This window comes from Chaetodon trifascialis, chromosome 22 (assembly GCF_039877785.1).
Source record: "Chaetodon trifascialis isolate fChaTrf1 chromosome 22, fChaTrf1.hap1, whole genome shotgun sequence".
NCBI classification, from domain to species: Eukaryota; Metazoa; Chordata; class Actinopteri; order Chaetodontiformes; family Chaetodontidae; genus Chaetodon; species Chaetodon trifascialis.
Window position 1 is genome coordinate 10,557,679 of NC_092077.1, and position 25,499 is coordinate 10,583,177.

Here is a 25,499-nt window from a genome sequence, read left to right on the forward strand (position 1 = left end):
TTTAAACGCTTGTTATGCAAACCATGAATTGCCCCGTGGTCCTCTGTGATCAGGTTTGTGGTGGACATGGACACTCTGACCATCAAAGACGTGACAGATGGAGATGAGGGCACCTACACCTGCATCATGAACACCACCCTGGACCAGGACTCAGCCAGTGCCATGCTGACTGTCATAGGTACGTTCTAAGTTAGACACATATTCAAGGGTGTTTGGCACTCAGCAGGATGCCAGAAATCTGAGATTGTGGGTGTAGAAATCACACAAAGTCTATTCTGGATAGATGTATTTTTAAAGAAATCAAAGTTGCAGTGAAATATAATAAAGGATCTCATTCTGTTGACAAATATCGTAACGGATTTAGAGTCAAACCAGATACAATTTAAAAAAAACCTCAAATTTCAGCAAGAGTCCATATCAGTTCTAATCTAATTCAATGTCACATTCCCAAAGTATTTCTTCTGCTCGTCTGACGTTTCTAATATCTGCCACTAACATCTAATCTCTTCTTGTACTTCACTCTTGCTTCTTGCTGTCTCAGAGGCTACTCCCACTCCAGCTATTGTTTACGGTAAACTGTGTATAGATGAGGATTTTGTATCTTTCATCAGTTCGTTTTGTCAATCCTGTAGTGTCCATTTTAGCATAATGTTTATTTTATGTTGACTTTATTGATGTCTTTATTTCATATTGAACCATGTGATCTTCACCGAGTTTTGTTTTATATTGGGCATGCATTTTGCATTTTTTTTATTTAATTGTCAAATACCCAGCATTTGAACAATGCACAGCCACTGCACACCCATGCTTCACCCACACAGGTGTTTTCAGTTAACCTGCCTGATTAATCCCCTTCTCAGGTATTTGTGGGCATGAGCAAAACTCGATTGATTGCAGAGGTCTTATTAGCCACAAGGAGAAACATCTGTGTGTGTGCCTACTCTCAGAATGTCTCAGTGCACCAAATACACTGCACTTTAGGAAGGTTTTCTTTCCAAATTATTGAATTGTTGAATGAAAATATAATGTTAACCGAACATTCAGCAGTGATGTTTGCTCACAGTAGTTACATGTCACTTTAAACTCTTTCTTTTAATAAGCTTGTACTCCATGGGCATTTTCATGACAAAGGAATCTGTTTAGTTATAAATTCCAGACTAAAAAAAACCCCAATGTTAAGCTACAGCATGCGTCATAGTAAATTTCCCTTCACCTCATTTGCTGTACTGTACTGTACTGATGAGTCTCAGGATCAAATTTTCAGTCAAAGTAGTAGTAAGGACAAGCTAAAATCAATAGCAGAGATAGAGTTTTCATTTTGTCTGTGGTCCTGCACTCCTCATTGTGTTTGCAGAGAAACCTGATCCTCCATCTGACCTGGAACTGACTGACCAGACAGAGAGGAGTGTTCGGCTCACCTGGATCCCCGGAGACGAACACAACAGTCCCACACAGAGTATGAAATGTTATGACGTTGCTGCTTAGTTGTTTGGCAGTTTTTCGAACTGCACTAGAACATACTACACCTTCCCACTACCGAAGCTGAAATCAGACACAACAGTGAAAGAGACATCGTTCACATTCCCAGCTCATCAAATACCATGTTTTTGTCACACTCCTTGGTGTCTCATACAGGCCCACCAGGCACTCATTAGCGCCTGAATGAGACATCTGCCAGAAAGCCTTTCGAACACATGGTTACCATTTGAAGCAGTCTCAGTTTGTTTAGGTTAAGGCACCAGAAAAGCTCAGATACATTGAGGAAAAGCTCATGGTTTTGGTTAAAATAAATATGTGTGTGTATGTGACGTGGCTTATGTGTGTTATATGACATACATGAAGCAAATTAAGTACCCTATGCAAATTCACTAGTCTGAAATTGCTGTGGATGGGTTTACATTGCAGTTAGTTGAAACCTAATGCATGCTATACAGACACTGCAGGGTACCTTGTGCATCAGTATTTGATGCCCTGGGGATGAGAAAATTTCAAATTTGTCAAGTCTGAATTTTTGTTGCGCAGGATTGTCAGATACAGTTAGGTTTTCAGAAGCGACTGTTGTAGTTTTGTGGGAATAAACAAGACTTGGTAGTTGCCATAAAAAGCAATGAGCCACCATGGTTAAATATACACACTCAATTTAACCTACAGAAATCATCATCAGAAAGAAGTGTTTGTCTTTTGAGCCGGTGTTTTTTTTTAATCCTCCCCAGAGTTTCTGATCCAATATGAGGATGTGCTCCACCAGCCGGGAGTTTGGATCAACCTGACAGAGGTTGCTGGTACTGGCACCACAGCACAGTTAAACCTCTCTCCATATGTTTACTACTCCTTCAGAGTCCTGGCTCTGAATCACGTTGGCTACAGCCAGCCGAGCCAGTCCTCAAGCCAATACAGGACCAACCCTGCAGGTGATGAACATGGTCACATGTCACATGGAGAAAAAAAAAACTCCAACATGTAAAATATTTAAGAATATTTACTGACTGAACTATCATTGTTTTGGTTTTTCTAGCTCCTGATGAAAATCCATCAAATGTTCAGGGGGTGGGAACGGAGCCTGGCAACTTAGTCATCTCCTGGACAGTAAGATATATTTTTGTTAGATTGGAAATCACTTGTTATGGTGGGCTGAACTTTGTGAACCTATTTCCAGTAGTTGCTTCTTGTTGAAGCATTGTGTAGGGTAACTAAAGGCTTGGCAAATATTTCACGGCATTCAAGAACATTTCAGCGAGCTGTTTTTCAGCCAAAATGTTCTTTGTATAGCCGCTGACAGGGTTTCAGTCCAATGGGCCTGGCCTGGAGTACAAAGTGCAGTGGAGGCAGAAGGATGTGGATGAGGATTGGTCCTCGAAGAATGTGGCCAACGTTTCCCAGTTTGCCGTGTCTGGGACCCCGACGTACGTGCCCTACGAGATCAAGGTTCAGGCTCTCAATGATTATGGCAGCGGCCCAGAACCTGAAGTTATGATTGGATACTCTGGAGAAGACTGTGAGTGGACTGATTGTTTGACTTTGTAGGGTTCAAAAACCTTTAAAGCATTTATGTAGTCATCATTGGTCAAAACAAGGTACTTTGTGAGCCAGCAAAACACTGACAGCTGCAGAACTAAGTGTTGATTTGTAGTGGGTTCGATAGCAATAACTAATACTTTCTAATAACAAGGATTGACCATCGAATCTGATCCTTTTTAACATTTTAATCCTTTTTCATACTTGTTTAGTAGGTTAGAGGTCAATTTATATTGCTTCACTTCATCTTAATAGCCTTTGTATAATTTTATTGTTTGTTGTAGAAGACAAATTAAGTACTCTGTTACTGTAGTGACTTAAAACAAGGTCCTAAGCAACTGCTTCCCTCTCTCATTGCCCTGCAGTGCCTTTGTCTGCTCCTGACAGTGTGCAGATTATGGTTCCCAACAGCACACTGGCAGTGGTACACTGGGAGCCTGTGCCGTTGCCCTCAGTCAGAGGAAAACTACAGGGATACAAGGTATCGTGTGATAGACAGTTGTTTCTACAGCATGTGTTTTGTTGTTGCAGACCTATAGTACACACCAGACTAATAAAAGAATTAACTCCTGGTGTCTTTCCTCCAGGTGTACTACCACCGGGAGCGCGGCTTGCATGAGACAGAAGGGGAAACAGAGCAGCAGGAGCAGGTTTTGACGTTCAGCGGGAATCGTAGCGAGGGACGTCTGCCAGGCCTCCAGCCTTACAGCCTCTACAACCTCTCCATCAGGGTCCTTAATAACAAAGGAGAAGGGCCTCCCAGCCCCAGCAAGAGATTCGAGACACCTGAGGGAGGTGTGTAGAGCTGATGTGATTGTCCTGCAGACTTAGAGTGGGGTGTCATGCACATCTTGTTGTGAAAGTTTAGTAGTTGTTCGTTGTTAGCTATGTACTTCTGCCAGACCAATCTCACCACAGTTCTGGGAGTTTTTGAAAGATTTGCTCCAGTATAAAGCTGGTTTTTAATTTTAAAAAATGGAAAAAGGGTTACGAGGGTCATATGACCCAAATATTAATTGGGTCTGGACACTTTGAATTTGATTGCGCGAATCAGTCTTTTACTGCATTGGAGCCTTTATCGTGTTTGAAACTGTCTCTTGATACCTGCTACTGCTACTCCCGGTTCTACCAATATCAGTGCTACTTCTGTGACGGTTAGTTAATGTACCCAAGTGTCAGTAGAAAACAACCTAACAACCATCTAGTTCCACCTTTGAAACCTCATGAAACACCCTACCACCAACATGGAAAAGCCTTCACGATCATACAGGTCCATGTTATGCTCCATAGCTACTATCTTATACACTTCTGCCGAAATACATGTGAAAGCTGAGTTGTGTGCAACATTCAGACCCTGACTGTGGTTGTGGTTTTGTTTTCAGTACCGGGGCCTCCCTCTTTTCTGAATGTCCTAAACCCGAGTTTGGACTCCCTCACACTGGAATGGGGCCCACCATTGAAAAACAATGGACGCCTCACTGGATACACACTCAAATACCAACCTGGTAGGCTAACCAGCTGCCGTATTATGCAGACTTTGTGCAAAGGATTGTTTCCTTATTACTCCTTTAACTCCTCCTCATTCACCCTTTCCGTCTGTGTTTCTGCAGTCAACAGTACCAATGAGCTGGGACCAGTTAAGGTCAAGAACTTCCTGGCCAATGAGACCAGCTTTACCTTGGAGAACCTGAACTCCAGCATGCTCTACAAGTTTAACTTAAGTGCAAAGACAATCAAGGGCTCTGGCCCCATCATCACACAGGAGGCCTTCACAGTCATGGACACGAGTAAGTTATGAACACTTGTAGCATATTACATTAACAATGTGAGGAACATGTCAACATCCTATGGAGTGTGAGGAGTTCAAGGGTCAGAATCACAGTGCCCTGACAGTTGATGGGGATTCCTGTGAGATTTAAAGTACAACCATGAGATCCTACTGCGTTCCACACCTTATACCCCCTCTGTGTCTTTCTCTTTTTTCTTTCTCTGAAGTTCATACTCAGCCCACTGTAGAGACGGGCAAAGGTAACCAAGTTTGCCACTGGAAGCACATGCATGTTATTCATACCATCGGATATTAGAGACAGAAAAAGAGCTTAGCACAGATGTTGTTAGTTTAATTATCCTTGCATGTTACTAAGTTAGCTTGTCTGAAAGCTCCCTGCGTGAATAAATAGGAACTAAGTGTGACAGACTTCCATGGCATCTGCAAGCAACCCTCCTCCTCTGAGAGAATAGCTTGCATTTACTGCAGCATTGTTGACAATATTGTTTTTTTAGAATTAGCTGTGCTTGCAGCTCTTTTGTTTGCCTTCTTCAAATGAACGTGTTTTCATTCGAAGCCTCACGCATGATGCTTGTGAATGCGTTTCAGTCCAGTACTAACACATTTTATATACCTGCTGATGCTACGAACTGATGGATCGAGTACGTAAATAAGCAGAATTTGATTTGATAGCATGCATGCTGCAGTGCTGTGATTCAGAGTTGGCCGGTTTCTTTTGTTTGGATGCTGAACTTCACTCTGAATCTCAGGACTGAGAGGTGTTGCAGCATATTTTAACTCAGCATGTCAGTAGAAACTGTATAATAGAGGCTCTGCAGTTTTCACTGTATGGTGTCTATTGTGCTGCGTATGTGTGTTGTCTCACTCTTTTCCATGTTCTTCCAGGCCCCACAGAGCCCCCTCACCCAACCTCCCCCGTCACTCAGTCTCCGCCTCCCCCGTTTCACAAGGGTACAAACGCACTCCCTGTGTCCCCTTCTACCTCCCCAAATATCTACACATAGTCTCCGCCCTGCAAAAAATGGTCCATCTCAGCAAAAGAGAGTCTTTAAAAGATTTGTTTTATTAATGGCCTGATTCCTCGAGTCCATGGATTTCTCTCTCAGCTAACTGGCACATGTTTTAAGAGGACTTATATACTGAGATGGCCATTTTTAGCAACTATATTCACTGACCTTTTTCTATGTTGTGGTTGGATCTGACACTTTGTACGATGTTTATTTCTTTGAAATGTTAGTTCTACTCCTGTACTTAAGCTCCCTAGCGGTATTTCAAAGGTTTTATTTCATATGAAGGTATTGCAATGAGTTGGGAAAGTGACTTTTGAATTGAAGCCCTTGATTTTTTTTCTCTCTTGTGTGCTCAGTGCCACCTGTCGGCCCAGTGTTTGGCACAGTTAACACGTCCGTATCGGAGGATGGTGCTGTGATCAGTTGGGATTACTTTGGACACCATAAGAATGTATATGTGGAATATATTGTAGAAAACAGTAAGACTTCACTTTGTATTTGCAGCCATCTCAAAACACGAGTGCATGCATTGGTTGGTTCATAAACACCATAATTCAAATAATTCTTTGTTCCAAAGGCTCCCTGAATCTAATTCCTCTTCATCCACTACACTGATTCTAGGTAAAGAGGACTGGAAAAAGGAGCTGGTAAACGGTTCACACTGGCATATGATTAAAGGTTTAAAGCCAGGGACGTCCTATAGGGTGCGAGTTGTAGCTAGAGACCCGGCTGACCCGACGGTCCACAGCACAGATGAAGTGTTGGTTGCGGTGCCAGGTGAGGCGGCATGCCTCAGGACAGATGGCCTTTGTGTTTATTTGTTCATTTTTTTCTGCCTGTCTCGTTTTCCCATCCCCTCTCTGTTACAGCACTGTCTCATTATCAGACATACGATGCTACATTCAGACATGAATGTACGGTTCTTAGTTTGTTAGTTAGTGTGCGAGCATGTTGCCATCAGGTTGATCTGATGCATGTCACTTAAAATCATTAATAAGAGGTCCATTATTTTACTGTTGTGGCTTTTCTTTATGTTGTGTGTACAGCACCTAAACAATCATTGCATATTAACCCATTTTTAAATTCCACGTCTGTGTTTACAGCCTGTTCATCTCTGTGTCGCTCAGCATGAAGAATTACAGAAATACAGCAGCTTGAACGGAGATTTGTCCTGACAGTTAATGCTCAGTTTGTCTCCATCTTGCCCTCCTTTGTGTGTGTGTGTCCAGCTGTACCCAGCCGGCAGGTGGACATCGCCACCCAGGGATGGTTTATTGGACTGATGTGTGCCATTGCTCTCCTCATCTTGGTCCTCCTCATAGTGTGCTTCATCAAGAGGAACAAGGGTGGCAAATATCCAGGTAATGCGCTTATTATCACTGTAATTTTAAGTTTATTTGAATGTCTGGATGGAAATTTGTGAAAAACAAATGTGCGTCATCTACAGTGAAAGAGAAAGAAGATGCTCACCAAGACCCCGAGATCCAGCCCATGAAGGAGGATGATGGGACGTTTGGAGAGTACAGGTGAGAGATGTTCTCCAGTCAGAAAAGTTCGGAGCACAGCCTTCATTTCTTTTGGTGTTTCATCCATTGTGTCCTGATTTGACTGTTTGTGTGTAGAACATTTTACCAGGCTGCAGAGACACTGTCCCCTCCAGACTCCATTACCAAACACTCCATCGAGGCAAGGCAAAGATCTGCACTACTCTGTGTTGACTCTTATAAAGACTGACTTACCTCCACACGGGCCATCTAATCAACACATGCTTTAAACAATGCAAAATATGTCAGTTTTAACAAGTAATCTAATCTCTGGCTAAATCATGTGTATGTTAACTGTCCTCAAAACAAACGTAAACAAATTCAGCACAAGGGTGCTGTAGTTTTTTTCATCCCATTTCCACGTTTTCTAGCAATGCTGAGGATGTTTAGAATTGAGGCTTCTCAGGATTTTAGAGGCAAAAGTAGTTGCTCTGAATGAATGGATGTGTTTTAAATAACGTGGATGTCATTGTGCTTTAAATGTTTCCATGCTTTGTCGAAGGAGAAGTGCATAAAAGGCACTCATTGTGGCTCATGAACTGCTTTTCATGTGTCCTCCATTCTTATCTTTGTTTTTTTGGTGGGTTTAGGTCTATGGAGAGGTAAGACGAGATGCGGTAAAACCAGCATGCATGCAAGCTATGTTTCTGACTCAGGACGAACTAAAAGCAAGGAGAAAGCACATCAGCTGATCTGGTTTTACTATGACCTCATACTCATTGGCATAGTCAAAACCATAACCACAGTGACAGCATTAACCAAACATTTAACATACGAAATGACTGCTTCTACTTCCCTAGCTTCCTTCATTAATTTATTTTTAAATGCAAATGCATTGAGCTTGAAAATTGTTCATCTCAGATTTAAAGCTTGCACAGTATTGACTGGAACAGGAGGTTTTCAGACATTGACAACAGTTAAAAGATTTTGTCTTTGGAGGGGAAAAAAGTGCATTTTTGATTATTGCATGGAAACTGAAAGCATATTGGTTGATTTCATTTCAGAAATTGTCTGCAAAGGTAAAGTATTGCAAGAGACTGAGCAGCACGCATTTGCGAAATCCTCTTCAGCAGTGGTCATTAACCGTAAATCTGAAGAGCACCCAGGCTTAAAACAGCACTAACACTTTAGATATAAGGTACTGCAGATGTAGCTGAGCTGCTCCACTGTACAAGAACCATGGAGTATAATTTGTCAGGCATTCATTGAGATTTCGCATTATAATAACCCTTTATATAGTGAGCAGTTGGGTATATTTGTCAACATAATGTCACAATGGGGCTCCACCAGCACATTTGTAGTGTTAGAGCCCAAACCAAACTGTGTACAAAACACAACAGCAGTATACTCTGTCATCATGCACAGTATATGTGGCATTTGCACAGTGGACGAGCCAGTCTAATGCTTGGATAATAGCCTGTCCCCTGTGTGGCTCCAGGGTTTCTGATCACTGCAGAAAAAGTTCAACAGACCTGCCTGAATTATTTCCTCAGTGACCTTCCCTCCAACCTTTTCCTCACCATTACAGTGACACAGAGGACCACAAGCCGCTGAAGGGCAGCCGGACGCCGTCCAACGGCACGGTGCGGCGCGACGAGAGCGACGACAGCCTGGTGGACTACGGGGAGGGCGGAGATGGACAGTTCAATGAGGACGGCTCCTTCATCGGCCAGTACAGCGGCAAGAAAGAGAAAGACACGCACGAAGGCAACGAGAGCTCGGAGGCCCCATCGCCTGTCAACGCCATGAACTCTTTTGTCTAACGGAGGGCCGCCTGTCGCCGAGACTGCTGAGAACGCCCTCATCTCCACACCCGCCAGCCCCTGTCACACTGTGACCTCCTCTGATCGACACACACTCAGCATGGCAAAGACCGACACCGCATCCCCCACGAGCGTTGGAAGAAAGCGTGAGATGAGGGATGTGAAAGGAGGAGAGAGGAAGCAATACGGAAAAGCTGAAGGAATGTACCAGAAAGAGTTTTACCACTGAGACTGAGCAGAAGCGTGGCCAAGTGTGTGTGTGTGCGTTAGTGCCATTTGATCTCTTTTGCAAACATACTAAACATGATGTATCCAAATATATATTTTATGAAAGTAAAGTACATGACCCGCAGGCAGGCAAGTATGCATCGAATCGCACTCATAGACATCTGCATGGAGTTAAGTCTATTAAGCATTTTACCATCCTTGTGTCAGTTGTTGCAGAGGTGAGCTGCGTGTTGAGACTGTATATGGTTGCACGCCTACTAGTGACTGCCTCTTACTGTTTTCTTTTCCTTTTCAGTCAAAGTGTTCAATGGCGTATGATATATAGAGAAAAAACGCCAGCTGTGTCTCTGCGGACACGGCTGTGAAATGTGTGACTCAAAGTAGAAGCTAGCGTATGTCTTTTTGGGACAGATGAACTGTTTGTACATGTGTAATAGAATAAGAAGAAAGCTATATTTCGAGGTCAGGGACGTCCATTTGTAGTGACTGGAAACCTGGCGAGAAACACTTTGAACTCAGCTCACTCCGTATCACACCAGCCAGCCAGCCAGAACTCCCATAGCTTATTCCAACAGGCCTGTTTTCAGCCTCATGTTTTCTCGAGTTTGAGCTTTGCTTGCATTGTCTTTCATTTTTTTCCCTCATCTCTTCCTTTTACACCGAGCCCGTGCTTCTTCTTCCTGAGCACTAACTGAGCGCGAGTGGAGGTGTGATTGATCCAGTGTCATTGTCAAGTGCTTCCACCCCGAATCGTATTGTCCAAACTAACCGCTACCCCGACATTGTGTCCGATAGCATTTCCACTTATCTGCTACGTATACTGGCAGAAAAGAAGTTGTATGTAGAGGTTCACTGAGAGTACACGCTGTAGTTTCTGGATATGTAGATGTCGATGATGAAGAACCTCTCAGCACGGTTTCTAGTGCCTTTGTGGAGAACAGTGACTTAGATCCATAGAATTAAATCCCTTCATACAGTACACAGGACAGACCTGGATTCACTGCAGTTCATATACACAGAATCCCACCGTACTCTCATGACAACTTTATAGGCTATGTGAGTATTCAAAACTACATTAAACACTCATGGAAAATAAGCTCGACAGGATTCCGCTTGTGTTGAAGAATTTGGTCAAGCTAATGAGGCCACAGAGGATTGTGAAGCATAGTCAACTTCAGTTAACCTCCTAGAGTCTTTAGTTTTCAACAGGGCTGGAAACTACTTTAAAAATGACCTTTTTCACAGTTGTACGCTGGCGTTAGTTGTGAGGAATAATTTTCAGCTATTGATTGTTAAGGCCTTGTTGACAATCATAAACCCAATTATCATCAGCCAATATGGTCCACAAGCAGACCACCAAATCACACCATCCAGCTAAGAGTTAGAGGCAGGGGAAACGTGTGGGAAAACCTGAGGTCAGAGCATGGACGCCTCATGTGATGTCTTCATGTGTTCATTTCAAACACTCTCCTACTAACGCATTCATCTTGAGGAGGAGCTGCTGCTCAGCAGCACTAAACTACTGCCAACCTACTCACCAGGTAACTGCCAACAGGAACCAGACTCACCATCTGGCACAGACTATTCTCAGAACGGGACTTACTGGTAGCACTTAGAGATGAAGGGGTTGGAAAACTGCGTCATGAATACTGAATGTGGAAACAAGTGCGTTTGTTTATGTGAATGAAAATATTGCTTGTTTCACTGCAAATGGTAAAACACACTGGTGACTTTGGTTTATGCATTTAACCTTATATCTGTGTATGTTGTCACGTTCTGAGCGCAGCACTCAGTGAGTTTTCTATTCCTGTAATTGAATGAAGCTTGTGTGTGAATGTTTGGGTGCATGAGTGTATGTATGTATGTATGTGTGTGCGTGCGTGCGTGTGTGTGTGTGCAGCACATGCATGCTACTGTGTCAAAGCGTGTGCGTTATGTATGCTATCGCTTTCAATTTCCATGGATAACCGTCTGTAATTCTGATGTGTGTCCAGCAGTCAACTCCTACTCTCAACAGGAGATACGAGACTTCTTTTTTTGTTTCCAGAGAACATTTCCACGTCTTAGGTTTATCATAACTTGCATCAAGTTTTTAGGTTTGCGATGTGTCAGCTCTCCACGTGTAGATATTTTTGTTGTATTTTGTAAATAACGGCTTGAACTGAGTGTAGATGTGTTGAGGTCAGAGGTGAGAGCTTGACCTCAATCGGCCCTGCTGCACTATGGGTAGGAGGGCAAAATGGCGTTGTGCGAGATAAGACTATTTACAGTTTTCACTCTTTCATTTGCTGTGAAATTTCTTTTTTTGTCTTTCTTTTTTTTTGAACTTGTCAGGTGGATTTGCTAGCTCAAATGTTTAGCTGATCAGGTATCAAAGGAGATTATTTAACTTGTGACTGAGCTCTTGTGACACCTGTATTGTTTCTGTCTCGGACAGTCCATGCACCTTTTTCTGTATTTTTTATAAAACGGTACACGCTTGAACAGGACGTATCATTTCAAACACATCCGTGCGTCTAGTTTACGACAACGTCTGAACGCAGCACGCTGGAAAACTGTTGTCCTAAACTAGATGTTAGATGAAAATCCTTTTCAGAGTGTGCATCTAAAAAAAAAACCCCAAACAAAATAAAACTGTAATTTGGAGCATACAGAAGGATGGCCGGCATGGAACAGATAAGCGGACTGGCACATTGGAGTGTGAAAACCCTGGAAATAATGTTCTAGTGACTGGTGAACATACAGTAGGATATACAGTATATGATATGATATAATATGACATTCTGGTTAATGTTGAAGCTACATGAGAAGCATGAAAGGCTGTCAAAATGGTTTACTCTACAATATAATATTGCAAAATATTTTGTATTTTAAATGAAGTTTAAAAAAAATGAAATAAATGTTGGTTTCAGGATTTCAAATCATATGTTCTTCTTTGTGGTCATGCGTGCAGTGCATCATACGAAAGTGTGTGTGTGGCTCCACCTAGTGTATAAAAAAGAGAACGATAGAAAAAAAAAACTGTCAAACGACCCAGACAGATAAATATTAATCCCTGGGCAGTAACATTTGGTGTCTGCGCATGCGCGGGTCGTCGGTCTTTACTCTGTTGGGAGAGCTTGATTCGAGTTTCCCATCTGGTTTCATTGCAAGAGGACAACCTATCCAAAAATACGACACCTAACTCTTCTTATTATTCATTTTTATTTGCAACATGCTCATACAGTGTATGCAGTGAACGATCATTAGAATAAAGATTAATAAAGGATTCTTTTTTTTCTTTTTTTTTTAAATCAAAGAAATAATAAATATTTCATTTAGTCATACAACTGATGTCTGGATCCTGTCATTAATTATTGATTGATCTGAAGGTCATTTATGATGCACAGCACATGGTGGAAAGTAAGATATGGACCATAGTGAAGGCACATTTTTTTGTATTTTCTAGTTATCTTTTCGTACACCGTAACTATATTAATACACTTTAACATTCCGATAAAGATAGATTGACTGTGTCTGCACAGGGGTTGAATTCTTGTATATACATAACAGGTACTAAAGTAATCCCATAATATTCTTAAAAGGATTCCTCGTTGTTGCATAGTTCATTAAAAAACGTTGTCTTCAATGATGTTCCGTGAAGGCTTTATATCCTCTGTCAGGGATGCGCAGCAGCGTGCTCGCATCCCTCCTATCCTCCTCTCATGGACCAATCGCAGCCGCATCCTCGCAGCCTCCTTGAGGTGTCACTCAGCCGCTTTCCTCCAATAGAAAAGTTCAGCTGAACGGGACGCTCCGGCGGGTGGGCCGAGGGATGATGCGGTTCGGGTCCAGGTGTGCCGTGCGGAGAGTGCCCTGAAATTTCCCCATTTCTGCCTCAAAGGTAAGAACGACACCACACGCGAAGGTGTGCATGACTTCGCTGGCTCTTGTGTCTGGACTTAGTGAGGATAAACCGGGATGTGTTCGGCGCTGTAGTGCAGAAATGGACCGGCACAAGATACCGCAATGCAGAGCAGTGAATTACCGGCCGGTGCCGCTCAGTCGTCATTGGGGCCAAGTGATGTAAGGGGGCTGCGCAGTTGCTTTCAGAGGCTGCTGCGTTTTTTGTTGTCTTCTTAAATAACTGGGACAAAGTGTGCACTGTCTGATCAAAGAAGATTTTAGCTTGTCACTCTGCACTTTTGGTCATGGACCGCACATGCTGAGATATGAAAGTGTTTCTGTGGGTGCAGGGAGGAGACGCAAGGTGGAAAGTGTCAGATACGGTCTGCGTCAAGGGCGCAGGGAGCTGCTGGATGCACCATGGCATGCATTGTAAAGGACTGACTGTCCTTCATGGGCAAAAGGGCAACTCCCTTCTAAATCAAACACTGTTTCAAGATTGTATTCTGCAGGGTGCTGCCATAATGTCTAAATGGTTGCATTTATCATTAAGTCTAAAATATTTTTGGTTTGAGACTCAGTCAAATATGGCAAATACTGTAGTGTGAGATCCACATATATCAGATGAATTACTGTAACTTTCCTTTCCCCCCCGCCCCCGGGACTCTTCCACGAAAATGCAAAATGTATGAACAACTTCGCCACCCCACCCCACCCCATTTTAGATGTCAAAAATATTTTGCAAACATGGCTGCAAGATATTGAGGGAAATTGGGTTATTTCTTCCCTTGCATCCGCTGCGCGAGGCCTGATTTTATTTCATGTCTGCTTTTCACTTTATGACAAAATTATAGCTCATGGTCCAGAATAGAAAGCCAAAACCAGCACCCTCACTCACAGAAACAAATCAAATGAAGCCAGCTTTAACACAATCACGCTAACCCAGTAATCTCAAGACTAAAACAGCTTCATTCACCCTCTTGCTGAATTCAGACATGAGTTTGATGTGATTTGTCTGCAGCCATAAAAGCAAACATTGTTATCAGGCAGTAGCTAAGACACTGAGCTTAATACATGTGCTGACCTAAATTTCGCTTGCCTGTCCAAAGAGGATCTGTGGATTAGTGCGGGAGGAAACACATGAAAATACACTCGAATGAATTGATTAGAATTAGCGGTGGAACAGATTGCTGCAGCTATAATCTATAAAGCCAAAGCTGTATGTAAAAGTGAAGCTTGTGGTTGATTGATTTTGGAGTAGATCACTTTTTGCTGCTCTTACTCACTCTCAAACATGAGCAGTTTGAAGATGTATAGCCGTGCAAATGCCGGAGAGATGCAGCCAGCCGCTAGTGTACTGTGCTGATATTAGTGTTGAGTCATCAAGGCTGCACATGAGGAGTCAGTGCTGCAGTCTCTGCATGTGGATGTGCTGTATACTGCGTGTGTGCCTCTCTCTCTCTCTCTCTCTCTCTCTCTCTCTCTCTTTCTGTGTGGCTGAGACAAACGTGGCTGCTGAGGCACATGGGAGGTGGCTGTCTCGCTGTTTGCTCTTCTTAGATTGTGCCTTTTCTTTCCTGTCGGATACCCACAAGTCCAAACAGTTTCCCTGATTTCCTCCTCATTGACTGATCACACCCCCTTGGCCTGTGACATTGTAGGAAGATTATTATCAGATGTAGCCTGAGCTTTAAGCTGACTGTTTAGTGCAAGGGTGCATTTTAAAGTCAACACAGAGGCATGTAGAGCTACTGCATCCTCATCAGTGAACATGCACCCCAAGAAAACTTTGCTCTAAACAATCACAGTAAACATGATTAGTAGGTGTTAACCCCATTAGAATCCCACGTCTAAAATGATTTTGATGTACTAATCTATGATCCACTATGAATGTGCTTAAGCAGCGTCTGTTTCATAAGTGCATATGTTAGTATAAAATAGCCAAATGATTTTAGCTTATATTCCCTTGCACTGCAGGTGTTAGTGCTTTCCATGCTTTAGAGTTAAAGTCACACTCTTGACTCTGGCAAAACTATGGTCTTGGGATGGATGGATGGGTTAGGATGGATGGATCTGTTAATTTACACTGTTGCAAAGGGATATTTCTTTTGATGGAACCACACCATCTTTAAGCATTAGCATGCTGAAAACACAAATAACATACATACAGATGCAGTGGCAGACTCAGGCTGTCTGAGGTGAAAAAGCAAACAAAAAGCACATGAAGGGGTCATGATGCATTTACATGAACCTGTTCCAAACCCTTTTCTAGCATGTAGGGAAGCCTATATTACTTTCACCCAATTTTAAGGGCACCCATTAGTGCACTGCATCATACAGTGTATTCTGCACTGTGACATGCTGATGTTATATTCTCCACTGAGAGCTTTATGAGTTTACAGAGAAAGATCAACACTTCCCCCACTTCATCCCACCCTGTTTGTCTTGATCAATCCTGGGTTCATCCTGCTTTATATCACGCCGTTCCTCCCCCAACCCCTCTCTCTCCCTCTGGGCTTCCCTCTGTTAATATTTCCGTCTCTGTGTCTTGTTTGTAAAGCGAAGCAGCTGCTCTCAGCTATTCCATCCTGCAGAAGTGATGTGTGAGCATGTGTGACGGCACAACAGAGGCTGTCTGGGTACTGCGGTGCTACCTTGTGTTTTTTTTTCAACAGACATCCCTGCGTGCATGCCTGTGTCTTCCTGCAGGTGCATGTCCTTGTGGTAGTGGACACGCGCTGCATGACTGTTTCTGCTGAGTCACTTGTATCCTGCATCATTTATCTGCACAGGAAGGATTCCATCCAGTTCTGCTCTCACTCTGCTGTGCAGTCATGCACAGTCATCAGTGTGCTATTGTATCTTAAGACTCACATAAGTCTTCTAATAATACACTGTTGCTACAGTGATGATTTGAAATGAAATAATTGTGATTTTGTTTCTGACGGCCTCAAATCTTTTCTCTTTGTCTCTTATTCAGCCCTCTCCAGTTCACATCCTGTCCATCAACTTCTTATTTGCGTCCCTCTGCACATCCGCCTAACTCATGTGGCTGCAGTAAGTCAGTGTGCTGTCATGGCTTCCACTACTTTACTGTTTCTGGCCCTCTCTTCCTCCGTCTCCCTCACAGGTAAGAGACACAATGATGTCATGACAAGAATGTCAGGACTGCCTGCACACCATCAGCTGACATGTCCGTGTTTTTGCTTCCTAGTGGCTGTCCTGTTTGGCGAGCCCAGAATTTACGGGGGTGAGTTCAGTTTCTTGCAACTGTTGTCGAAAAGAGTCAGGAGCAAAAACAGGCCATGCTGCACGTTCACCATGATGCCTCAGGCTGATTTTAAATTAGTATGTCAGTTAAATTTGTTTACAATGCAGCATTTAGAAAAAAAAAAAAGGTCATTCAAGTGTGGTCGGGTCAGGGGGCGTGGACTTATGGTGGAGTTGAGTGTTGTGCTTGCGAACAGCAACTGACAACTCTTGCATAGCGTACCTTTAATGGTTGTGTCAAATTCACCAGAGGATGCCACTGGATATGGCCCCATCTTTGAGGAGGAGCCTGTGGATGTGGTCTACACTGAGGACTCACCCGATGGGAGAATCTCCATGAACTGCAGGGCACGAGCGAACCCACCAGCTACATACAGGTGCACTCACTAAAGAGGATTTTCCTTCAAAGCAATACTATACTGCGTATTATATCTATCATATATGAAATTGTATTTGATGACTCCCAGGTGGCGCCGTGATAACTGGGAAATCAAGCTGATGGAGCAGCCGGATGAGCACTACAGCCTTGTGGGGGGTAACCTAGTGATCACCAACCCCAGACAGAAGAAACACGCTGGGACGTATGTCTGCGTGGCCAGGAACATCTACGGCACCGTCATCAGCAAGGAGGCCAGGGTCAAGTTTGGATGTGAGCATGTGAACCCTGCTGGGGCCGCTGATGCCAGCGAGCAGGGCAGCAGTACTCACCCAAGTTGATATTGAAACTTGAATTACGGCACATTTTTTATGTTTTTAATTTATAATTCCTGTTTCTTATTTTCTCCTTGTGTGCCACCTAGTTGTGGATGAGTTTCCCCAGGAGGAGAGAGACCCAGTGTCTGTCAAAGAAGGACAGGGAGTAGTTCTGCTGTGTGCGCCCCCAAAAGCCTGGCCACGTACGTGAAGGTCCTCATGTCTTCGTGAGAAAAGTCAGTCTTGTGAAGATAACAGCTCGTTCACGTGCCTCTGTCTTTTCTGTCTTTACAGAGGAGGTGACCTACCGCTGGATCTACAACGAGTTCCCCGTTTTCCTGCACACGGATAACCGCAGGTTTGTCTCCCAGAAGACGGGGAACCTGTACATCTCCAAAGTGGAAGCTCAGGATGCAGGGAACTACTCCTGCTTTGTTTCCAGCCCCATCATTGGAAAGAGTGTCTTCTCCAAGTTCATCCCCCTCATCCCTTTACCCCCTGACGAGGGTGAGTAGTGGTAAAAAATAGCTGTGCTGCAGCTTAATAAGAAAGGCCAAAGAAAACTATGACAGAAAGTGTTGTTTCTGATGTGCAACATTTGGATATGATTTATTTTTTTTGGCCTCAGGTGAGAGAAAGTACCCAGCAGACATCAGGGTGAAGTTCCCAGACACTACTGCCATGCTGGCCTCTAATATTACACTGGAGTGCTTTGCTCTGGGAAAGTAAGTAATAAATGAAGGGCTCATGAGATGCATGCTTTCACCTAGACATCAGTTTATTTGAAGATAACTGATGATGTGCACATTTGTGATCTGTATTTTAAGTTTAAGCTTAAACGTAATTAAAGTTTAAGTTTGAATTCAATCAGTGTAATGCAATTTTTTGTGTCTTTTCAGCCCCATCCCTCATATTGTTTGGAGGAAGGTGGACGCCACAGACCTCCCACCAAATCATGAGATCAGTGAATCTGGAGCTGTGCTTCATCTGTACAATGTGCAGTACGAGGATGTGGGAGCATACGAGTGTGAAGCCATCAACACCAAAGGAAAGGACTGGCACAAGGCCTGGCTGTATGTGGAGTGTGAGTGATTTCAATGCAGTGTACTTTTACCAACATGACATTGTAAAGATGACTCCACAGGGCAGTGATCATTTAAATGAATCTGCCAGAGCGGCTTTTGTGAGACAACACGTAAGAAATTATTGTGTCCAGTAGAAATGCACAAAGGAGCACATCTGTGGTGCATTTATTTGACTATTGTGCCTGTTTTGTTTCCGCAGCTGCTCCGGAGTGGGCGGAAACCATCAACAACACTCAGATCGACATTGGCTCAGAGCACACCATGCGCTGCGTTGCGTCAGGGAAGCCCTTTCCTTTCATCCGCTGGTACAAAGATGGATATATGGTAAAAAGTCATGCATGTTGTCACCAACTATTTAAGACATTAAACACATGATATCAACTTAGCATTTGTGCATTGAAATTACATTCAAGGTTACATTTAGGTTGTGTGTGTGTGTTTTCCAGTACGGGAAGGGGGAGTTGAAGTTTTCCAGTCTCACTTTTGATGACTCAGGAATGTACCAGTGTGTTGCTGAGAACTATTGGGGCATCAAATACGCCAACGCCGAGCTGCGAGTCATTGGTGAGTCAGTTGTGTTTTAAAGAGTTTGAGGCACTGAAGCACTGAAGGCTAGCTGTCAAAACAAATTGCGTCTTGGTGTACGATAATATAAATTTCTTCTTGCTAGATGATATGATGAAACTGAGGACACCAGTGAGTAAGCATAAAATTGCACCTGATTATCTCCCTTCAGCCTGTGCTCCTACATTTGAGTTTAATCCTGTGAAGAAGCAGCTTCTTGGAGCTAAAGATGGCCGTGTGATGATCGAGTGTAAACCCCGAGCTGCTCCTAGACCGAGGTACACCTGGACAAAGGACAAAGAGGTCCTCTTCAACAATTCCCGGTCAGTCCAATCCACAGTTTTCAACAATAATTTCCCATCTGCTGTCAAGCATCATAGCTAAACTAATTATCTTCATTCTTAGCATTTCCATCCTGTTTGATGGGAGTCTGGAGATCCTCAATGCCACCAGGAGTGATGAGGGCCTCTACACCTGTTTTGCAGAGAACGACAGAGGAAAATCCAACAGCTCTGGCTATCTCACCATCACAGGTCAGGGAATATGTGCATATGTGTGTACCGGTGTCAGGAAGCAGGTTCATCGAGATCATGATTATTTATTGACCACTGTAGCAAAGCTTGATGAACATGTACATCCAGCATCATGTGGGTCTTCTACCAAATCCTGCTGTCTAATCAAGACAATACATGTGGACCTTACAGGTGGTAATGCAAGTCGTTGCTGCCCTCTGGTGGTCAGGAGTATTGATAACTTCAATTACTACAGTGATAATGAGTGACATTTGACAGCTGGCCCACATTGTGCCACAGCAGCACTAAAATAATACAGCAATGAACGTGTGCATTGATAAAAAAAATTGAAGCAGCAAAAGTGATACCAAACTTACTTTCCCAACTAACTAATTACTTTTATGTGCAGTAACTGGTAAACAGTGACATATTCTTGCGTAAGGACAATGGTTTTGGCTTTATTTGCAATGCGTCTTTTTCCTAGATGCTACCAGTATCACGGAAGCACCTGAAGACACTGAAGTAAAGGTTGGTGATGAGGTGATTCTGAGTTGCGCTGCCTCATACGACCCCATGCTGGATATCGCATTCATCTGGGCCATCGACTTCAGGGTCATCGACTTTGACGCTGAGTGGCAACACTACGAACGCGTTGTGGTAGGGCAATGGTTGATCGTAGCCTGATTCAATATCTTACATGGTTCTCACTCTGCTGGTATCGTTAGATAATGACGAATATACAGATTAGCTTTGCTTCCTGTGGTTCAGAGTGACGATGGCCACGGTGACCTGAGAATAAAGAACGTCCAGATTTGGCACGAAGGTCGCTACACCTGCACGACTCAGACAGTGGTGGACAGCGACTCGGCATACGCTGATCTCAAGGTTGTAGGTCAGTCCCAGCATACTTTGCTTCAAATGATCATAGATTATTTTTGATTTCTGATCACATTTTAGTAGTTTGGTTGACATTCTTACAGAGGAATAAGAATAGCAGAACATCAACATTACGAGTGATGTGTAAAAAGCTGTTTTTATTGCAATCATTACTTTATTTGTTAATTATTTACAACCTTCAAACCCACTTGTCTACATATTAACCTTCTTTCCACACATCAAATCCAGGAGTTCCTGGGCCTCCTGGTGTGATCCGGGTGGAAGAAATCGGGGACACGTGGGTGAAGCTGTTGTGGAGCAAAGGAGCGGATCATAACAGCCCCATTCTCTCCTACACCATTCAGACCAGACATTACTGGGCTCTGCATGAAGACGACTGGAGGGATGCCAGCTCCTGTGAGTACTGCTCACTGCCAGTAGGGGGCCAAGTTGCTCTGCAGATTGGATTAATTGGAGCATCATGACCACTATTTGACATGATATTCGTGTCTCCTTCAGCTCCGGCATTTCTTGACGGCAGTCTGGAGAGGGCAGAAGTGACAGACTTGTACCCTTGGATGGAGTATCAGTTCAGGATCATCGCCACCAATGAGCATGGCTCTGGAGAGGCCAGCATCCCCTCCCTCAAGATCAAAACCTGGGATGCTTGTAAGGAAAGAAAAATATTCGGCCCTTTATTTAGGAAGTCAGAACAGAAGTCTCGAGAAATGAGTCTCCACAAACTGTCAGTGTGGGATTAAAACCTCTAATGTCCTGTTTTCTTCTCAGCACCAGTGGTTGCTCCCACTGATGTGGCAGGTTTTGGGGGTAGAAATGGAGAAATTATCATCACATGGACAGTAAGTAAGCCCTCAGTTCATGTGACACCGAAAATGCTGACATACAAAATCTTTTCAAAATTCTTTTCTTTTCTTTTCTTTTCTTTCCACTCTTGACCCATTAGCCTGTGCAGCCGTGGTACTTCTATGGTAAAAAGTTTGGCTACATTGTGGCATTCAAGCCTCACGATGCATACGACTGGTGGTACGAGACCATTTCAGACCCAGAAACGAGGCGTTACGTTCACAGGGACTCCTACTTCATTCCCACTGATGAAGATTTCCAGGTCAGAGAGTTTCAGGTGAAGATCAAGTCGTTTAATGTGAAAGGAGACGGACCATACAGCCTCACCAAGGTCATCTACTATCCAAGAGATGGTGAGGATTTTGGTTTTTAGCTTGGTTTCAGTTTACATTCCCTTTGAAACATAAAGAATGAGACATTTTTGTCTTTTCTCATCGTTTTTGTCTGTCTTCTCCAGTGCCTACAGAGTCTCCGACAGACGTCTATGCCAGGCCGGTGTCCTCCACTGAAGCTCTGGTCTGGTGGTTACCAGTGGTCGACACTGGAACAGGCCTGCAGCAGTACATTGAGGGATACCAGGTACTACCAGGAGCTTTTACTGAACAAGTTCTGTACAGTCACTGAAGTTTTCTGTCCCAAAAACTTCACAAATATATTGGATAAACAATAACATTTCTAAAGTGTATGCAAAGATTTGTTACATTTCTTAAAAACTTACTTTTTAGCTAGCTAAGCTGTAGCAGCTGTGAGCCAGTTCATGACACTAGCAACAGAGTGTAACCTGAGATTTTGCCCAAGAAGTACCAGGTTTTAAAGTTTATGTTTCTTGCAAGTGACATTGTGACTTGCTACCAGCCTCTTTCAGTGTATCTTTTCCTTGATGCCAATGTTGGTTAGTAACAGCGTAACAAAGTGGGTTTAGAAATGTCTCCCCTTGTCCAGTGATTACTGCAAATAAACTGACAAACATTTGATTTCAAAAACTATATTTCTTGCTCACCAGGTCAAGTACTGGAGAAAATATGATGATCCTGAGCCGGGAGCAAACCGTATATTCGTTCCAGCCACAGTTAATCAGACCAGGTTGGAGAACATGTTGCCAGACTCTCACTACCTCATTGAGGTCCGTGCTTTCAACGGAGCCGGCTTCGGACCCCCTGGTGAACACTGTGAGATGTTCACAAGGAGACCACGTAAGAGCAGTTTGTTAGTCAGTTTGTTTGGGAAAAAAACCCTCTTAATTTCATGATATGCAGATATAAATGTGATCTTAATCGATGGTTTTGTGTTGTTTTACAGCACCACCAGACCCTCCCAGGATGTGGCGCTATATTTCCTGGACAGGAAAGTGGTTGTATGTGTGGTGGGATCATATCCCATATGACTGGTTTGGCAATATTTCCTTCCCGCTGTACTACAAGGTGGGTGTGAAGCTTAGACCTTGCTACCATCTATTTAGCCTAAAAATGCAAGTTTTCATTAGATCTGAGACAGAAATGCTGAAAATCTACCATGCGTTTTGTTTTCCAGGTCATGTTCAGAAAGACAGGCTACATCTACGGGAAAGTCTACATCACTGGCTGGCACTTCATGGACTTCCCCATGCCTCAGGTTGGAGACTATGAGCTGATGGTACGCGGCCGTTACGAAGGAGGAGATGGCCCAATCAGGAAGATTAGGATTAAGGGTAAGACATAAACAGTGTGATGACTGATTAAAGATTTTTTTTGTCCTCTTGGTCCATTTGTCTCATGCTGTTTCTGTTTCCTCAGGTAAAGCATCGATGATCACACCCACTCTCAGCCTGGTGTCCTTGGTGCTGCTGGCGCTGTGCCTTGTGGGATTGGAAATTTAAGCCTGCCACAAGTGACATGTATATAATAGACTCTGAAAAGTAAATATGTGGGCCTAATAAGAGATCCAGTCTCCTCCAATCACTCCTCACATTGATTGTAATCCGTTAAGATCCTACATGACGCATTTGACCCGCATCTGTTCTCTTCTAACACCACACAGGAAGTTGTCATGTTGCCATATCTGTTTGTCTGAAGAGAAGATCCTAAATGCACTCTGCCAAATCCAAACTTCTTATCCATGTTGCCCCAAACTCAAAGCCAAAATCAATAAAGACAGATGAGAATCTGTCATATAATCAGGCACTTAATGCTTTAATTAAGCTCTCCACATACTGTTCAGATAGAAACAAATGCATTCAGAAAGCCATTTTTAATTTGTTTGCAGTAGTTTTACCATCAAGCCATTTCCTGTTTGTCTGCTGTCTTTCAGTTTGATGTTCTTATCACTGTTTCCTGTGTGGACCAACAGTATCAAGGTAGAATTTAACCCATATAATGGGAGAATGTTATTTATAACAAGCACTATAAATTTCTCAGATGGTCACGTAATGAATATTGTGTAAAGAACTGTATATTAATCACTGCATATCACACGTTTTAAAAAAGCTTCTTCTCCACAGTGGTAAGGCTCGAGACTCTAGAAGGTGTTTTCACTTTTGTTAAACCTTTTTTAGATTCACTATTCTAAACTTTCAATGGTGCTGTGCGACAGGTGCAGAGGAGGTTTGCTTAATGTTGATTTAGATTTTCATCCTAACTGGAATCACCTGGGTAGACAATTAAAGCACGACTTCTAGCTGCACCGATGAAGGCCAAATCACTTTGATGACAACTTCCTTTGACACCAGTGATGATTTTTGAAGTGAAAATGTATTATTTGAATGAACCATCAGGGTTAGACAGAAACTACTGTATAGCACATATATATGCTAATTTCCTTCATGTCAGGCTGCAAAACCATTAAACTGAGTACAACAGTCTATATTGTCACATTGGTTTAATTTTACTCTATTTTTGATTAGCCAATTTCAAGGGAGAGTCTATCTCTGATCTCAGATGAACAAAACACATTTGCAAGAAAAACTTAATACCAATCATGACACGTTCCTTGGTTGGACTTTTCATTGGCTCTTATTGGTATTTAATGTTAAAATTAATAAGCAAGGAATTTCAATTTTCTATTATTCCCCTCTTGAATTTTTGAGTTCTCTCAGAGCCTGTAATTGAAATGCGGTGTGTGTTTTCCACCAGCGGATGGCAGTACATCCACGTGCCATTTACCAAGGCATCAGGAATCATTCGGTCCAATCGTATACTCAATGCAGCGTACAACAGTGTTTTTTTTCTTTTATTTCTTATCTGAATTGTGGCATATAATCACCGTTTACATTTTCCTTACAATGAAAGTTTGCAGCAATGCAAAATATGTGCTGATAAGGATGTTTTTCCTTTCTCTGTGTATTCTTTGCTTCACAGCAGTATTATTCACAGGTTGCTTTTTTCACAATAAATAGTACTGTAATGTTGGTTTCTCTTAGGGTTGCTCATTTCTTGTATGCTGTGAACAGCCTATTCATAATGTTTTGTGACAGTGGCTCAGAAAAAAAGAGGGAAGGGTTTTTTTTTTATGTCTCTGTGCTTCTGTTTGTGCTTTAAAGGTAGCTGGCTTGCATACTGTACAGGAGTCTCTGTGTGGGTGGCTTTTATCTCTCCTATTTCCACCTCCATTACCAGCATTTCTCCCATTTTACCTCCTTCCCCTCAAACAAATTACCTACACACAGCAAATCCCATGTGAGGCTGAAATCAATGCTGCCATCATTTACAAACAATCACAGCAGATGCACAAAGGTGAGGGGCATAGCAGGGTACTGAGTCTTCCTCCAGAGGATGATATTGAAGAGCCTGCTGTTGTGGTCCATGGTTCCTTCTGCTTTTATTTACATGTTCTGGTTTGGCTGCTTTGTGGACAATGAACAAGAGCTGCATTAGTATGTGCCTTTAATCTGTCTCCGTGGCTTGAAAGCAGGGCATCACCCACATGTTTTTTGTACAGAATGAAATCTCATGTTTTTTCAAATGTTGCTTTTAGTAGACTCAGAAAACAAGTCTGTGGATTAAAGGGTGTGTTTTTCCATTATGATTTTGTCAAGTTTATAGTGAATGGGAACTTCTGATCAAGCATTTGCCAAGTCAAATCTGCATGACGTGATCCTGACAGTGTAAAGTGCCACTGAGCCCCAGGTTAACTGTGGAAGTGGTTTGCTAAATTAGATATATCAGTTGGGTGCATGGAGGACTGTGTGCATGCAAAACATGAAACTCTGCCAATACATTGCTTTGTCAGTGTGGGGATTGATGGGTGGTGGCTCTGACTGATATTGTGCTAAGATATGTGCAGGAGGCACTGCACTCCCTTTGGTCATCGCTGTGAATAAGACGAGTAATTTGGTCAACTCGCCTGATCAGGGATGCATATGCAAACGGAACTCTGGCACCGGCTGTGCTGTCCAAAATAAAATGCATAGCGAATGGCGCTTTCAGG

The 25,499-nt window shown here is 43.0% G+C and overlaps 2 protein-coding genes across 8 annotated transcripts in view; both read left to right on the forward strand.

The window, feature by feature from the left end:
- The window catches only part of nrcama (neuronal cell adhesion molecule a), a 50,403-nt gene extending 38,420 nt beyond the window's left edge, over positions 1-11,983 (forward strand). For 3 of the 7 annotated variants that reach the window (XM_070992078.1, XM_070992075.1, XM_070992076.1), the window contains 17 exons: positions 54-178; positions 542-571; positions 1,355-1,456; positions 2,214-2,411; positions 2,516-2,586; positions 2,770-2,995; positions 3,381-3,496; positions 3,603-3,810; positions 4,398-4,520; positions 4,626-4,802; positions 5,011-5,043; positions 5,690-5,755; positions 6,171-6,293; positions 6,436-6,591; positions 7,044-7,175; positions 7,262-7,340; positions 8,887-11,983. In XM_070992078.1, coding sequence (XP_070848179.1) covers positions 54-178; positions 542-571; positions 1,355-1,456; positions 2,214-2,411; positions 2,516-2,586; positions 2,770-2,995; positions 3,381-3,496; positions 3,603-3,810; positions 4,398-4,520; positions 4,626-4,802; positions 5,011-5,043; positions 5,690-5,755; positions 6,171-6,293; positions 6,436-6,591; positions 7,044-7,175; positions 7,262-7,340; positions 8,887-9,121 — 2,200 coding nt within the window. In that variant the 3' untranslated portion in view covers positions 9,122-11,983. The remainder of the gene's footprint in view (positions 1-53; positions 179-541; positions 572-1,354; positions 1,457-2,213; positions 2,412-2,515; positions 2,587-2,769; positions 2,996-3,380; positions 3,497-3,602; positions 3,811-4,397; positions 4,521-4,625; positions 4,803-5,010; positions 5,044-5,689; positions 5,756-6,170; positions 6,294-6,435; positions 6,592-7,043; positions 7,176-7,261; positions 7,341-8,886) is intronic. The other 4 variants (XM_070992079.1, XM_070992077.1, XM_070992081.1 and 1 more) reach the window with 2 other exon arrangements.
- A 1,014-nt stretch (positions 11,984-12,997) lies between these two features.
- On the forward strand, positions 12,998-25,093 carry cntn1b (contactin 1b). The gene is made up of 24 exons (XM_070992083.1): positions 12,998-13,232; positions 16,215-16,364; positions 16,449-16,484; positions 16,755-16,881; positions 16,972-17,153; positions 17,305-17,400; positions 17,492-17,704; positions 17,826-17,922; positions 18,097-18,281; positions 18,482-18,606; positions 18,729-18,846; positions 19,019-19,169; positions 19,252-19,379; positions 19,843-20,015; positions 20,127-20,250; positions 20,484-20,651; positions 20,754-20,903; positions 21,024-21,094; positions 21,199-21,451; positions 21,556-21,677; positions 22,102-22,291; positions 22,398-22,519; positions 22,629-22,785; positions 22,871-25,093. The coding sequence occupies exons 2-24, from the start codon at positions 16,310-16,312 to the stop codon at positions 22,951-22,953; spliced, it is 3,126 nt and encodes a 1,041-aa protein (XP_070848184.1). The 5' UTR covers positions 12,998-13,232; positions 16,215-16,309; the 3' UTR covers positions 22,954-25,093.
- Positions 25,094-25,499: the final 406 nt, after the last annotated feature.

Excerpts from the sequence above, each read along its gene's own strand:
- cntn1b (XM_070992083.1), top strand. The coding sequence starts at position 16,310 with ATGGCTTCCACTACTTTACTGTTTCTGGCCCTCTCTTCCTCCGTCTCC. Across the intron at positions 16,882-16,971 it reads AACCCACCAGCTACATACAG|GTGGCGCCGTGATAACTGGG; the intron begins GTGCACTCACTA and ends GATGACTCCCAG. Across the intron at positions 18,607-18,728 it reads GGTACAAAGATGGATATATG|TACGGGAAGGGGGAGTTGAA; the intron begins GTAAAAAGTCAT and ends TGTGTTTTCCAG.